At 41.8% G+C, this 17427-nt stretch overlaps 1 protein-coding gene across 1 annotated transcript; it reads left to right on the forward strand.

Annotated features, from left to right (window-relative positions):
* Nucleotides 1-487: 487 nt before the first annotated feature.
* LOC308084131 (glycoprotein endo-alpha-1,2-mannosidase-like protein) lies at nucleotides 488-14657 on the forward strand (the record flags this gene model as incomplete). The annotated part of the gene is made up of 4 exons (XM_080426652.1): nucleotides 488-995; nucleotides 3792-3901; nucleotides 13691-13767; nucleotides 14021-14657. The coding sequence occupies 4 exons, from the start codon at nucleotides 488-490 to the stop codon at nucleotides 14655-14657; spliced, it is 1332 nt and encodes a 443-aa protein (XP_080282778.1).
* Nucleotides 14658-17427: the final 2770 nt, after the last annotated feature.

Below are 17427 nucleotides of genomic sequence, written 5' to 3' on the forward strand. Positions count from 1 at the left end.
TTCTCTCCACTTGGCGAAAGGCAAGAAGAACAGGCAGACAAGGATATCGTATACGGGATTATCTATGGAACGCAATGCGCACTTTTTGGAAGATCATTCATTTCCCTAAAGACCTCATAAGCTAAAAGAAAAGAAAAAGAAAATATGAGACTGAATATGTCTTAGAAGGAGGGGGGGAAAAACACCCTTAGCCAAATTGAACTGCGACATAACAAAAAAGAATCTATTGGCTATATACGTCTGCAATCATGTATAGTAACAACTGCTTTTTCAAGTTATCAATTAATAGAGATGCTGTAGATATAGTCCTTAATATCAACAGCAACGTTGGATCATGTCAAGCACGATACGTTCAAGCCTATAGGTTGTGAATCAAACTTCAAGCCGGTGCGGAGGGACAGGGACAGGGACAGGGACAGGGACGACTTGTTTACACCCCATCCATCCAGTCCACGTTTTGCTCTAGACAGAGAGGACTCGCCTGAAGATGGCACGGCTACGAAAGAAAGCATGCATAGCCTTGTTTCTATTCACGCTGTTCGTCTTCGGAACCATGATGGGGCTGAAGACCCTGAAACCGAGCGACGGCTTCCCGGATCTGGCTCCGGGATTCGAACTCATGCCGATGATCGGAGGAGGGGGGAAGATGGATCATCGGCGCTCGGCACCGCAGGATACGGCGGTGGTGTCCCCCCCGGCCCGCAACGCCAAAGTAGTTTTGTCCAACTCCAGCCCCGAAGGAACCGTGTTTTACGACGTCCATATGTTTTATTATATCTGGTATGGGACCCCGCACATGGACGGGAAGTACGTGCACTGGGATCACGTCCTGGTCCCGCACTGGGACCCTAAGATCGCCGCCAGCTACCCGAGAGGGAGACACATGCCGCCGGAGGACGTGGGGTCCAGCTTCTACCCGGAGCTGAATCCCTACAGTTCCAGAGATCCGGACGTGTTGGAGTCGCACATGGAGCAGATCGCAGCATCCGCAGCAGGTAGGGATCACCACCACCACTGTCATAGGAAAGATGTCACTGTGCGTCTCCAGCAGTGGTGGAAAAAGTACTAACATTTATTTAACAGTAGCAATACTGCAATGTAGAAATGCTCTGTTACAAGTAAAAGTCCGGAATTCAAAATGTACTTGAGTAAAAAAGTATTGGCATCAAAATGTACTTCAAGTACCAAAAGTAAAAGTACTCATTATGCAGAATGTTTTCAAATATATACAAATCATTTGAAAATTGCAGATCTACAAGCTCACAATGCTGGCATCATGACGCATTGTGAGCTTGTAGATCGGCTATTTTCAAATGGCCTAAATGTATATAGGGCTGTAGTAGTGGTTAATGTATGTTTGTAATAACAATCAAAATCTACAAAGTAACTAGTAACCAAAGTTTTCCAATAATTGTAGTGGAGTAAAAGTACAATATTTGCCTCTGAGATGTAGTGGAGTAAAAGTACTGAAAATTGGAAATACTCGAGTAAAGTAAAAAAAATACCTCAAAATTATACTCAAGTACAATACTTGAGTAAATGTACTTAGTTACTTTACACCACTGGTGGCTCTCAAACGTTTACATTTCAAGGAGGAAAATGTAGAATGAGAGAGTTGAACTGTTCCCTCCATGCTTGATATGCACAATCATTTTCAGCACCAGCTTCACCGGACAGCTCCTTGCTCTCATATGCCCCATGCAGTCCTGACTCCTGAGTCATCCTGGAAGTTTCTTGACTTGTAAAAAGAGGTACAATCTTTAAGGATGCCTTTAATGTAGTCAGATAATCAAGGTATTTTTCTATCAACAAAGTGTCCATGTCCTAAACAAAGGTTAATGGTTAAAACAGTAAAGTAGTTTTGGCTAATTCCAGATACCACAAGAATCACACAATACCCAGTATTAAAATTAGAAGCATTTATGGTTTCTCCTATAGGTTCTATATTTTATCAGGCGGACAACAAAGGTAATGATGCCAGGAGACAACAGCAGTTTTTTCCAGGTAGTAAGTTCTTGTGAAACTAACTCTTAAAATAGCACAGCTGTATAGGCTATCCAACACACCTTACAGTAATATTCACACTGGAAGAAGTTCCTGAGTGAGCATGGTCGATAGGCCACGCCAGTTGAACATAATTATGTACATATCTGTCTTGGGACTTATTATCCAGAATGATGACCTGACCACCCATCGCTCTGAAACCGCATGACAGTAACATATGGATCAATTGGAGGGCCAGCTAATGGCACTTAGTTAAAAACAATCCATTTAATCAGAGCCTGCTGGCACAGACAGAGGCCTGGATAGCCAGCCAAATTTTAAAGAGCACTGCTCGGGTTGATGACTGATTGTACAACGCTTCATGGCCGGGAGCACCATAAATATAAAATAATGGCCATGGTCAAAACTGTTCAGTATACAGCAGACATGACTTGTTAGATATTGTAATCAAATATTCCGCACAGCTCCGAGTGGAGACGAGCTGAGTCGGTGTGCCAGCAGTAGTGGGGCTGCTGTGTCTTGGCCAGGGTGATACTCAGTGGTGTAAAGTAACTAAGTATATTTACTTAAGTACTGTACTTAAGTACAATTTTGAGGTATTTGTACTTTACTTGAGTATTTCCAATTTCCAATACTTTTACTTCTACTCCACTACATCTCAGAGGCAAATATTGTACTTTTACTCCACTACATTTACTTGAAAACTTTAGTTACTAGTTACTTTGCAGATATAAACTATGATATAATGAAACATACATTAACCACTTTAGCCCTATTTTATACATAGGCTATTTGAAAATAGCAGATCTACAAGCTCACAACGCGTCGCGATGCGACGCGTTGTGAGCTTGTAGGTCTGCTATTTTCAAATATTTAGTACTTTTACTTTTGGTACTTTAAGTACATTTTGATGCCAATACTTTTGTACTTTTACTCAAGTACATTTTTAATTTTGTACTTTTACTTGTAACAGAGTATTTTTATATTGCAGTATTGGTACTTTTACTTAAGTAAAGAATTTGAGTACTTTTTCCACCACATACTGTATGTCAGCTGTCAGATATGAAGGCATTTCCCAGCTCCAGCTGTCTTTAGCATGGTCAAACATCCTAGTTTTCTGCACCAGGGGTATTTATGAGACAGTAGCTGAAACCCTCAAAGACATCATAAATAGTCCCAAAATGACAAGTTGCATAATTCCACTGTTCTCAACGTGGGGGTCTGGCGACCACCAGGGGATCCACTCCTTTTCTTCCCCTCTTCACCAAATCTTTATGCCGAAAATAGCCCAACCCGTTGTGGGCTTGTAGATCTGCGATTTTTGCAGAATGTTCGTCCCAGAATAGGGACGCTTCAACCGCTAGGGACCACGCATGTGGTTATGTGAGTGAGCTTTACTTCACCTCCATTCTGAAGATAGTTCCCTTAGATTATTTGGTTCAAGGTTAACGTCTTTGGGTCTTCCTGGGGGGCATTATTATAACAATGGTTCAAAAATGCATTTGGCCGCGGACCCTCATCTGAAAAGATGTTGTGCCAGGGACCCCAGAAGAGAACATTTGTGTTAAAAAAACAATTAAATTCTACTTTTCTTTCAAGATTTTTCAAAATCTTTCAAAAGTAGCCAATCTACAAGGCTATTTTTGAATAGCTGAAGTATAAAATAAGGTTAAAGTGTTAAAACTGATTTGATGATGTATTAACACATTTTGCTGGGGACCCCCTGAGGGTCTCTGGACCCCACTTTGAGAACCACTGCATTATAATATGGTGTGTGTCTTCCTCAGGGGTTCTGGTGGTGTCCTGGTATCCTCAAGGTGTGCCTGATGATAACGGAGAACCCACTGAGGACGTGGTGCCAGCCGTACTGGATGCCGCCTACAGACACAACCTGAAGGTAAATGACGTAGTCACGTTCTTTCCACACACACACAGTAGATCTATTTTTGGCCTTTTATGCCTTTATTATTGATAGGACAGTAGGCTGACAGGAAATGGGGAGAATAGATGGGGAGTGACACGCAGCAAAGGCCGTCGGGATCAGGACTCGAACCCACTACATTGTAGCCCGGACCGCTGTCGGGCCCACAGTAAAATCCTTAGAGTTCATGGAACTCCAAAGAGCGTACAAAGTATTTTACTGTGTAAACATGTGTGCGTATGAGAGGGCAAGACGGAATAATATAGTAGGAAATGAGATGTAAAAAGGTTGTAACAAGATGCATTCGTGCAATCTCAACATGCAGTACAGAGCATTTCTGCCTCAGTGGAGAGAAACAGGAACTCTGTCCTTATTACGCACTTTGCATATTTGATATGATATCAAGTGAAAAATATCAAATAATCAAATCAGGTATAGGCTAATATATGTTTTGAGATTTGATATTTTACTATTTTACTACTGTTCTTATTTAAAATGTAAAGTGCAATTTGTTGGTATAGGGTAAAGGGATTCAGTTTCAGTTTGGATTACACAATGGGTGTGCTGGTCGGGCACAATGATCACAATTGCTACTGTATGTCCCTTGAATGGTATTAACAGTTATTGTATACAGTATATATATTATATAACAGGAGTGGTTGTAGAATAATTGAAGGATTGAATAATTGATTTGCCTATAAAACAGAAATAAACAGGCATCTGAATCTCAAATGAATATAAACCAGAAAGAAAAAAATAAAAGAAAACATTTGCAGAATATTGCCATTGTCAATACTGGAATTTGTCAGAATAATAAACAACAAAACACATGTGACTACTATAATTGAAAATCACATGTTACAGACCAAACAATCACAAAAACACAACAATACCACTGCCAAAAGAGTGACTGGCATCATTCGACCAAAAGTCTGTTGTCGTCGGGCAGAAACCTTGTATCTCCATACTTTTTAATGTTTTTTTCATTAATGCTTTATTTCATCATACAATAGTGTCACACAAAAGTAATGAAAATAGCAGATCTACAAGCTTACAATGTGTCAACGCGTTGTGAGCTTGTAGATCGGCTATTTTCACTATTTTTTTAAAATGTTTTTTAAATAATAATACAAAAGGAATGGACATACAAGGTTTCCACCCGACAGCAACGATTTAAAGGTTTGTCAGTCCACCAGTACAGAACAGCTGGCGCAGGGCTGACTGAGAGGCCAAGCCTTCAGTATCCATCTGTCCGTGGCAGGATTTTCAACAATGGCAGCTAATTAATAGGCGTCAGTATGTAAGGACACGTGCACTCCAGGTGTGAATGTTGCGAATTACAGTATAAAATAAATATGAAGCTTAGTGTTCCATGAAAAAAGACAATATGTCCATATCTTCCCCGGACAACTAAAGATTAAAAGAGGAGATTGAGAGCGAAAGACAAACTCGGACGGAGGTTGAATTGTAGGATGATGATGCAAATTAATACAGCTGGTTCATGCGTGTTTCAACAAAAGTTGAAAAACCGCACAACCACAAAACGTTGAGGAAAGTTAAACGTTTTCGCCGAGGTTTGAGGCGAGACAAAGCACTAAGAAACCAGATGCTCGCTGTGGTCTGAACTAGGCGTGGCCGTGGACTAGGTGTACACGCGTAGCTGACGTGGATGTTCAGGACATTTCGTGGAAAAATGCTTAGAGGAAAACCAGTAGGTTTCATCCTCCGATAATCCAGCCAGTAGTTTTTGAGATTTTGTTAGGGACCAAAGTGTTGGATGTACAGTTCGACCGGCCTTGCCATCATTAGCGCCCACCACTAGCCAGGCAAAAAAAAAAACACCACCAACAAAAATGAGGTCAAAGAGAAAGAGCTACTGTTCAATGAGTTGTCAGTGGGAATGAATCAATTGGGGAACAACGCGTCAGTGGGATAGATGGGCTGGATGGGGGATAGAGGGGAAACCACATGACCTCCTGCCAATTAGGCTGGAAAATGGCAAGGCAAAGAGAGGAAGAACAACCGTTTCCAATATCTGGTTCCTCTTCTGCCTTCTGTCACAGCGCTGAAGGCTCATAAAAGTTTTACGTGGACCGCTTCCTTGTAACACGATATTCAATGTCAGATGCTCTGCAGATATAGCAATGGAGATGGATAGAGAGAGAGAGAGAGAGAGGGGGGGGGGGGGTTGGGCGTTATAAATGGATGGGTACAGCAATAGGACAGTTAGAAAGACAGAATAAAAGAACAAAAGAAAGACAGAAAGAAAGAAAAAGTAAGGAAACGCAGGAGTTCTAGAAAGAGAGGGAAAGAATAGAGAATGAGAGGGAGAGAGAAAACTAAAGAGAAAATAAGTGAGAGATAGAGATAGACAGATGTGTGCAGCTGTGACCCCATTATAGCCTACTGTATCGTTGGTGACATAACTGGCAGTGTTTCATAAACAGAGACCTCTGTGCTCCTGTTGTAAACAGTAGCTTTACAGGGCTGTCAGCTTGTGAAAACAAATGTATTTGTGTCAGACACCCATGCTGAAGTGAGAAAGGAAGAGAAAGGAAAGGAGATAGGAGAGACGTGTGTGTGTGAGAAAGAGAGTGAGAAGTGTGTGAGAAAGAAAGAGGGGAGAGGGAAAGTGTGTGAGAGAGATAATACATCAATGATTCTCAACCTTTTTTATTTCAAGGACTCGCAGTTTGATGCATTTTGTAATCTCTGGGACCCCTATCTACACTGGAAAAAGAGTGTTACAGAGCCTTAACTCCTCAAGGACCTATTGGGGGTCCCCAGACCCCATTGAAAACCATTATAATGAATAAATTAGAGACAGAACGGGATATAATATATTATGTACGTACGGACAAATGCTCTTCTACATCAGTGGTTCCCCCCAAAATTAATATGTATTTGGCCACAGACCCCCATCTGAAAATATTTTGTGCCAGGGACCCCCATCCGAGATTTGTGTTTTTTTCTTTGTTTGCAATTCTTTTCTTTTTTTAAATATATAATATGAATAAAATATATAGTTGCCATTATTTTCAAATAGCTGATGTATATACAGTAGGGTTAAAATGTTTCAACTGATCTTGATACTATATCAACTAATTTAGTTGGGGACCCCATGGAACCACTCTTCTCTATAGCTCCTTTGGCGGGCGTCTCGCCATAAAAACAATCAACTTCTAAGTGTACTTATGTTTACGCATACAGTATGCATGAAAAGCTATTCTTGTGTCTGTGTAAACCACCGCCGTGCTGTAACTCCCCCCTAACCATTAAGCCAGGCACCATCAATAATGTAGCAACAACTTTTGTTCAACACAGTACATGTTTAACCCATTCAATGCGGGAACGCATCTGTTGTCATTTTAGATTTGAGCTATAACCATTATTGTATACTTTGGCTATTCAAAAATAGCAGATCTACAAGGTCGTAGCGCGAGAGTGCCGCGCTACGACCTTGTAGATCTGCTATTTTTGAAAAATATTGATCATTTGTGCAAATCTTTGAATTATTTTTAAACAACATTTTTTTATTCAAATCTTTGCTTCTGGGGGTCCCCTGGGACAACATATTTTGATGGGGGTCGGTGGCCAAAAACATAATTTTGGGGGTCTTTGTGAAAACGTTTGAGCACCACTGACATGGCAACAATAGTTTTTCAGAAAACTGTTAGGATTTAGAAGAAATTTGTCAAATGTTTGACAAATGAACATTTGACAAATGACAAAAGTTCAAAGATTTGCACAAATCTTCATGATTTTTCAAAAATAGCAGATCTACAAGCTCACGATGAGCCCTATGAGCTTGTATATCTGCTATTTTTGAATAGCCAAAGAAATCTAAAATGACACAGATGCCTTCTTCCCGGATTGAATGGGTTAAACAAAGACATGAGGCGGCCCGGGTATGAAAGAAGTCACCCTCTGCCATCCTACCTCAAGGCTGCTCCAGTTTGACACAGGAGTGGATCAGAATGCTTGAAATGTCAGTATTGCCTAAAGCCTGATTTATTATTTAACTTAGTTGTGCACTGTGAGCTTGTAGATAGATTCGCAACCCGATGCGCCACCAAGTATTAATCAGAGTATCAGACAACGAACTGGAGACTCCAGTCCTTATGCCTGGTAGCACATCACGTCTGGATTGGATGCGGCTACACACCGACGATAGAAAAGATGACATTTGATCATTTGAGTTCAAAATAAAGAATGAACAAATGAATTTACTGTTGCACGGATAGAGTTAAGCCTGCATTTCTGTTTAGAAGTGCAGTTCAGCCTAGTGGGTTAGAATGAGTGCCATGTAAAAAGCAGAGTGCATGTCCAATTTACACCAAGCAGCCGAGTGTAAATGTAAATGTGTTCTGAATGCAAATTTGCTCACACGAGCCTGATGATGAGGCATTGTGCAATGCACAGTAACAGTATGCACATCCATAACTCAACATGCAGCAGAGTCATCAACAAATTGAGCGGGACGCATCCAATACAAAGCAAACCGATTCATCGCAATGCAAGTAATTCAAGGGTACCCTACTAAAGGTTAAAAGCAGGCTGTGGCTGAAAGGTTGTCACTCAGAATACCGTGGCCTTGCTGGGGACAATCTGAGTGGGGAAACAGTCAAAGGCTTGTATCTGCTGAAAAAGAGCATTCCATGTTTAATGCGTTTTTCGTGGATAGAGTACAGGTTTTAAAATATGGCAATGCAAACAAAATGACCTGGCCCATAGGCAGACAACATATGTGTTCAGAAGCATTTGGCCTGGTCCTCTGCAATCAACTTTGTTTAGTGTCAGTGGTTTGTCAGGCCAGCAAACCCTCTCAACCCTGTCTGTCAGCTCCGATACCGCATTTATTTCTTCCACCGTTTGGCTGCAGGCACAGAAATAATGCATCTGTGCTGGAGCGAAAAGGCAAGAAAGGAAAGATTAGGCACGCAATACGACTCTGCCGTGGTTGTAGGCATAATACTGTCAGGAGAAAATGTATTCGGCTGCATTAAAGCCACGCTTTATTGTCAGCGATGACCCCATCAAGCTGTATGATGTATGGGGGTTCATCATGCGAATCTCAGGATCCACATGGGAACGGCCTGGCTCCTTTGTGGATCTCAGACAGCCTGTGATGTCACTCATATACAGTATGATGTATCAATGTATGTATGACACCAAATTTGGGCACATCCGATCCCATTGACTTCCATTATCAAATTAAATTAAAAGTTAAATATTAAAAAAAGTATGAAACTATGTGAAAAAGATGAATGCGTGGAGGAGATACCTCTGTGGCCTATACTGGCAGCGTGCATACAAAGTCTGGCACAGATCGGTTCAGAGGTTTGCGAGATTAGCTCCGGACACACAGACATGCACACACACCCACCGACCCTCTTATAGATGGCTAGCCTCCTGCAGGGCCACCCTGTAAAAGAACACTGTGTGTCATAATATCATGGCTCATTCAGGTTGAATGAAGGGGGATTTACTTACTCAGTCCCACAAAAGTGCAGTGACCAAGTGAGAAAAGCATGGTCGGTTGCACAAAACCTACTTAGTTTTTCTGCTAGATTTCGCTAAAGGGTTATATCATTTCTAAGGTTAGTTTTCTTCTAAGGAAACCTTTTCATTGTTTTTAAGGAGAAATCTGAGATGCTTAAGGCAACCGACCACAGACACATTTTTCAGAGTACAGTGCATAATATATGATGTTGAGTGGGACACTTCTACATATCATTTTCCAGGGTATCTTTCCATTTTGACCAACTCCTCCCACTGCCACTGCACACAAGGACATTTATCTTTGGAGTGCTTTAAAACCCTTGCATAATCTTGTCAAAATGCTGACGAGGACAAAAACGCTGGCTCTGTTCATTTGGAACACTAATGCAAATTTGCTAATGCAACAATTCAATAATTGCCTTGCTCTGGTCCATTGAGAGAGTAAAACATAACGGCCTGTGTGAGGCTACTTTTCTCTCACCAGGACACACGAGTAGGATCAGCAGAAAGAGATGGCTCTGGGAGCCATGGCAACAGGCCCAAAACATATCCGATGTAAACACGCAAGCAAGGAGACAGCAGGTCGCCTGCTGATCCGAGAGACGCTTCGGAGAATAAAGCGAGCGTTCTCGGCTGTAAAGCTGCGGCATCAGGCCTATAAGGAGTTTAGTTTAGGCTGCACTTTCCTCAAATGAAGTTACATTGTTGAAGGGACTGATCAAATAATAACAAAACCTTTATTTTCCCCAGCAAGATCTGCTGATTTAGCATGATTTCTTTACAGCCAAACTTTTGTTCTACATTTGTACAACTATACACATTCTGGGATCTGCCAACTAAGTACCCGCACAATGTTCTGCTGTCATTCAACTAGCAGCACCGCTTGGAGCAGCAAGTGCACCTACAGTATATAGGGCATAGCAGTGGTGGCCATTTTGTGGTGTCACAGATATAAAACCCATTAATTTTCCCCATAGAGATTTCCAATTATTATTTTAAGCCTGGAAAAAATATAAATATAATATAAATGCAACCACAATAAACCTATATAAATATTTTCAGAGATCTCTATGGGAAAAAAATAATGGGTTTTCATACAGTAGTCTGGCCCGCTTGACTGAACAATATCAGACCAAGACACAGCGTGTGATTCACTGTGGTCATGTGGGTCACTCAGCAGGCAGAGAAAGAGAACACAGCTGGGGTCAGAGATTCACTTCCCCACTCAGGCCAACCCTGAAAATCTGATTACCAGTCGAACACTAAAGGCCAGTCCACACCAATGATTCGCGACGCAACTCCTTGCAACATGCAAAATAATTTTGAATTTCTTAACTTAACTTGCCAAGTAAGCATGACGCAAATCCAATTGGCATCATACTTTTGCAGCACTATGCTGCTAACAAATTAAGTGCCCCTGCCCTCACATTGGGTAATGCAACGAACATGACTACTTTTTGATGTATACAAAATCAAAATGCTTAGAGAGGAGATGGAGCTGGGCTAAAATGGGCAAAGGTGAAGGAGACTGGGCAGGGAAGAGAGAGGAGGGTGGGGGTGTGCCTTATGGGTGTCTCTGACTCAGCTTGCTTCCGCGAACAATTTGCGCCCTGGGGGCACTGTTAAATGTCCCAGCCTGTAAGTAGGCCACATTAACTGCATGCAAAAGGGGAACTATGGCCTATGGATGCCCCAGCAATACCATCAGCCGGGGCATCCAGCTGCACTGAGCGGAATCCAGCTAGATTCCATTCATTTGTATGACCCACAGTTGGCATGTAATGCTGTGTGTGTGTGTGTGTGTGTGTGTGTGTGTGTGTGTGTGTGTGTGTGTGTGTGTGTGTGTGTGTGTGTGTGTGTGTGTGTGTGTGTGTGTGTGTGTGTGTGTGTGTGTGTGTGTGTGTGTGTGTGTGTGTGTGTGTGTGTGTGTGTGTAATGCCTTTGACAGTGGAGGGAAGTTGACAGTCTTCAATGATGTTAGATGCCAGTAGATGTTATGAAGCGTGACCTCAAAGGTCATGATGGAGCGTTATTTCACTCATTGTGTCTGGGTTTGCTGTGAAAGTGTATGAGTCAGAGTCACTCCAATGATACTAATTGCATGACATGGCCACTAAACTCCACTCTGCCGTGGCACATTTCATGCGAGAAGTGTGCTTTAGCTCATGGCGTCTATGTTTGTGTGGTCCTGAAATGCTTGGCTCTGTCTCATTTACTAATAAATGGCCACGGTGTAATGACCCAGCATGTCAAGACCGGAAAATGAGCATGAGCTGGCCATTCCAGTCGCTGCACTCAACCGCAGCGGACAGGAGACCGCGACAGCTCTTTTTTCACGAAGGAAAATAATTACATAGGAGAAAAAAAAGGCCTAAAAATCCTGTAATAGCATGCCCATTTGAAATAGATTCAGCGGTTTATCTTACTTTATTACTGCAGACTGTGCTGTTATATGAAATCCAGCAGACACATTAATCAGATTACCAGGAGTTCTGACTCCTCAATCACAGATTCCTAACCATTGATTTATTCAGCCAGTCAGGATCTCTCCTTCTTTCTCTTTCCATCACCACTTTTCTCTCTCCCTCTCTGTTCAAATTGAAATGTACAGGGAGCTTCTGACACCCTCAAAATGCACTTTTATTTTTCTAACGCCAAAAATTAGTGACAGCAGTGATTTGCTTTTTATTGTCTACAACTCTTGGATTATCTATACAGGGTCACAGGGTTTAAAATACCACACTAAGCTATAGCCAGCTTAATCCATTACTGCACTTACTCAATAGTGACACGCTCACTGTCAGTGGAAGTCCCATTTATATTCGTTAAAGAAAATTCAATGGGCTTTTGTTTCTTTTTCAAATGAACCTCACCCACTGATGTCACTTTAATGGCCAATACGCATCCTGAACCAGTTAAAGTTATCAAAATAGTAATGGCTATTTCACACCCTATACTTAGTTGACCAGATTCCCAAGGGCTCTATACTAGGCTCCCTCCTGTTTTCACTCAACACTAAATATATCACCAAAAATAGCCAAATGTTAGCCCTAGAATAGGGACACTAGGATTCAAGTGGTTAACCACTTGCCTATTCTGGGGGGAACATTCACCAAAATAGCTGGTAGATCAGCTATTTTTGGCGAAGAGATTTGGTTTAGACAGAAAAAAACGGTCAGAGTACAGCTGTAACTCTCTGTTTCTCTAAGACTAGAGTGGTTAATGGTGGTGGCATCCATACTCAGCTTTGGACAACCAAGAACAACTTTGTTTCTTAACAACCAAGGTTTATGTTTTAGCTTGTAATTAAAGTAAATAAAAGATGAGTTACATTTTTTTCATTTACTGCTTTCTATAGTTTTAGCAATTTTCGCGATATTTTTTACAGTGGGTGGGGGCATTCGGGCAGGTGGCTAAATATGTCTTTTTTTACACAATAACCCGGCGATTGCTTTATTATTATTTACAGTAGCTCTTCTAGCCCCCTATAACGCACATCTGGCCATCAAAGACCACGGGTCCTTTTTTATTGTGTTAAAAAGACATATTTAGCCACCTGCCCGAATGCCCCCGCCCACTGTAAAAAATATCGCGAAAATTGCTAAAACTACAGAAAGCAGTAAATGATTTTTTTTGAACACTCATCTTTTATTTACTTTAATTACAAGCTAAAACATAAACCTTGGTTGTAAAAAAAACAAAGTTGCCCTTTAAGCCATACTTGTACGCGGCATGTCCCATGTGTACTATATCTGCTACACAAAAGCATTTCGCTTTGATCATATATAATTCAGTCATGGAATTCTCCACTGCTGCCTTGAAATATTCAACTTGAGCACATCTTTACGTATGTTTCACTGCCGGTCTTGTGTACTTTGGCTGTTTTGGCAAACAGCTAGTTCTAACAGAGCCATTAACTGACATTCTCCTGAGGGCGACCATTTAGGGCAGATGCTGTGCTACATAGTCATAGTGCAGCACGGCACTTATCATGCCACTCAAATGGAGCGGAAGCAAGTTCAAGCAACGCTCATTTTTCAAGCATATCCTACACAGACTGGGAGTATAAATATGGATCCTTACAGATCCAGTTTTACACTCAGTTAAATTAGCTCTCAGGATTTTACTTTCTACACAGTTTCTCAATTGGTTTAACAGTAACATGCTCTATATGGTTTATTCAACAGCATCTTTTTTTCTGACAGCAATTTGACAAATGCAAAACTGATGATGCACTCATACTGTATCTGCCCATGTTTCCAGGTTGCGTTTCATATCCAGCCATACAGAGGAAGGAATGACCAAACAGTCCATGACAACGTCAAATATATCATTGACAGGTAGGTGCACCCTCCATCACTGGGGAGAAAAAGAGAACCTCATTATGACTTCATGCACTGTTGAGAGAATTGTCTTTTGGAATAGCCATCCATAATAATTGAGGTCTGCTTGATGACTTCATAAGTACAGACCTATTTTACCTTTGGCCATTGTACTGTATGTGTAGCTCCTGAAACTGTCAAACATTTAAGAACAAACATAACAATTATGACCTGAATTAATGAATGTATTATTATTATGATTCTTTTTAAGGTATGGCGACCATGGAGCTTTCTACAAGTACAAGACGAGCACGGGGAAGAGCCTTCCTCTGTTCTACATCTACGACTCCTACCTGACCCCTCCGGAGTCCTGGGCCGAACTCTTGACCTCTCCTGGGTCCCACAGTCTGCGTGGCTCGGCATACGATGCCGTCTTCATCGCCCTGGTCGTGGAGGAGCGCCACAAGCACGACATCCTCTCTGGGGGCTTCGACGGCATGTACACCTACTTCGCCTCCAACGGCTTCTCCTTCGGCTCCTCGCACCAGAACTGGAAGGCCATCAAGGCGTTCTGCGACGGCAACAACCTCATCTTCATTCCCAGCGTGGGCCCCGGCTACATCGACACCAGCATACGGCCGTGGAACAACCACAACACGCGCAACCGTGTCAACGGACGCTACTACGAGACGGCTCTGCAGGCGGCGCAGAGCGTGCGGCCCGAAATCGTCACCATCACGTCGTTCAACGAGTGGCACGAGGGCACGCAGATAGAGAGGGCGGTGCCCAGGAAGACGGTGACCCGTCTGTACCTGGACTACCAGCCGCACGGACCCGAGCACTACTTGGAGCTCACGCGCCGCTGGGCCGAACAGTTCAACAAAGAGAAAGAGCAGTGGCTCATGTGAGCTCTCACCAAAAACTGTTGGCACAAGGCAAGCACTGGCATGCTCTGGGTTTTTTTGTTTTTGTATGACAATGAGAAAGGAAACGTATTCTGTATGTTTGAGCGTATGTGTTTGAGAGTGCATCCCCACATGCAAGTCGTAGAAATCTACACAAAGTGTGTATAGGGAGGAAGAGATCATTGTGACCTGAGCTTGGTTTTACAGTGGCATTATGGGATAGTATGAGGAAACCCCACTGCTCCCATTGACAGACCAGATGTCTGCTAAGTGCTATAGGTCTCCCTCACTCTCTTGCCTGCCTTATCACCACCCTGGACCTCCCCCCTGGATCCCCCCCGCCCTAACAAGCATGGACACATCAGGGGCATCTTAAAAAAGATCATGCTGTTCTAGCTTCAGCGGTTGCAAGGACATTTAGACTGAACACTCTGTCCTATCTGAGAAGCAACTGTCTGAAGTGACTTCTTTATCACAATGCCGGCTGCCGCTATCAAGTGACCTCCTTTTCCCCTCGGCACTGAAATAACAGAAGCAATGAGAAACAGACAAGGTAGCCATGCTATTTATATATGCCTTTCCTTCCATCGACAAAGGATCTCAGTGAGATACTTAAGCCTCACTCTGATCTTGACTTTATTCTGTGATCTGATAGCTGGCTACAGTTAAGAGCACTGGTTCTCAACATCGAGTCTAAATGGACCCTTGCTGGTCTGTAACTCTGAGAGTGTACAAACGGAAACAAATGGACCTGTAAGGGTCCATTTGGTTCCGTTTGTACACTCTCAGAGTTAAAGTAACACTGTGGATTTTACGGTGTAGATTTGGGGGTCCCAGAGATAATTATCTCCATTGTACACTCTCAAAGTTACAGACCCGTAAGGGTCCATTTTAACCGCTGGTGGCCCCCTGGCCCGACGGTGAGAACCAGCGCAGTAGAGTATATGATGTCTGGACTGAAGTTGTTCGGGTTTGGACCTACTGGTGAAGCGAATCTACCCAAATGATCATCATGTATCTGTGAAACATCAGCTTTTCAGGATTTAAGACTACCATGTAGGCTATTATTTTAAATAGTTTTGAAAGGCCTGATGAATCACAAGGGTAATGATAACAGTACTCAGCCGCCCACAGAAGGGCCTCATGATCATAATTTCCAGTAATTCCCAGAAAAATCACAATATTGCATTTTTTTCATGACATTATGCAAGTCATTCTTGACATTGATTTTGATGCAATCCTCCCAGCATGACAGCAATTTGGCCAATGAGGCATCACATTAATCAGTTGAGCAGAAATAATTCACTTTTTCCCCCCCTCTGCAGTACACCGTAGTTAGTAAGGATTTGTGCAATTCTGATTTTCATTTTCATCATGTCTTGGTGCCGCTACATTGAATACACGTACTCCAGATGATGCCACCCACTGAAACTCAAATTCTTTGAACGCTTAGACCAAATTAATTTGTGTAAAACCTTTTATAGTTTTGGTATATGGATGAGATTATGTTCATCAGGGGGGAAAAGCCCCTATAAGTTGTTCTTGGAAGTGTGCTGTGAGTATGTATGTATGTATATACAGTATACAGACATGCACTTGGAGACATGCTATTTTGTGAATAAAATGTACGACCTCTGCCGTGTCTTATGTTAATTATCCACATTTAGGATGGTCTGCTGCTACTTTAACATTTGAGATGCAGTTCAATCTAATTTCACACCACATTAACTCTGGTGTCTCCATTTTGGGAATGCCATTATGGGCTAAATTAAAAATAGCATAAGCCTATACTATACTGTATCCTTAAAGGGGGTTTTCACTTTATAACATTTCCGAGGTCATTTTAACATCTAACAGATGACAGTTTTTAAGTTGCTTAAATCAATATTTTGATATTTCATTTGATCATACATGCCCCCCTCCTATATACAAGCTCAGCCATTGAACTTCAAACTCCAATGTTAACACGTCCCTGGTTCTGGTGAATGATAATGTCCTTAATGTGTGAGGGGCCCATCATTTTCAATTATCTTTTAAAAATATGTATTCTATTTTTGCATTTTCAAAGCAATTACAAAAAATTAATAAATGAAAAAACGAATTGAAAAAATGACTGTCCCCTCAGGCATTAGGAAAATAAACATCAGTCACCAGAAGCAGGGAAGTGTGTTTTCACATGGCTAACATGGGAGTTTGAAGTTGAATGGAGTAACATGGAGTGTCTAAACATTGAATAAAGCAACTTTAAAACTGTTTGGGGTGCACACAAAAGCCAGAGTAGATGTTAAAATGACCCCAGAAGTGTTCCAACCGCTTGAACCCTCTAGACCTAGTACATTTGGACCTGATTTGGATCTGTACTTGGACCGCTTTTCAGCCTCTACACTTAATCTCTAAAAAAAAATGCTGATCTACAAGCTCACAATGCATCATGTTGGGACTTGTAGATAGGCTATTTTTGGCTAATGTTCCCCCCAGAATATGGATGCTGGTGAAATATTTAAATTAATACTCCACCGTACACCAGTGTTGCACAGCAAAAATACTAGATTTAGATAGTTTATCATTTTTGACCATCGTACCCTCCTGATTCACAGGAAAATACAAGTGACAAGATGAAAAACACAGAGCTATAATATGGATTTTCAATGCTATATGCCCAAATGTGATATTTTGCAAGAAGACAGTAACAATGGATAACAGTATGATGTATTTATTGTTGCCATAGCCAATGTTTGTAGAATTATATGTACCCATAACAACAATAACTGGT

Source organism: Gymnoscopelus braueri (genome assembly GCF_963280865.1).
Source record: "Gymnoscopelus braueri genome assembly, chromosome: 4".
Lineage (NCBI taxonomy): Eukaryota > Metazoa > Chordata > Actinopteri > Myctophiformes > Myctophidae > Gymnoscopelus > Gymnoscopelus braueri.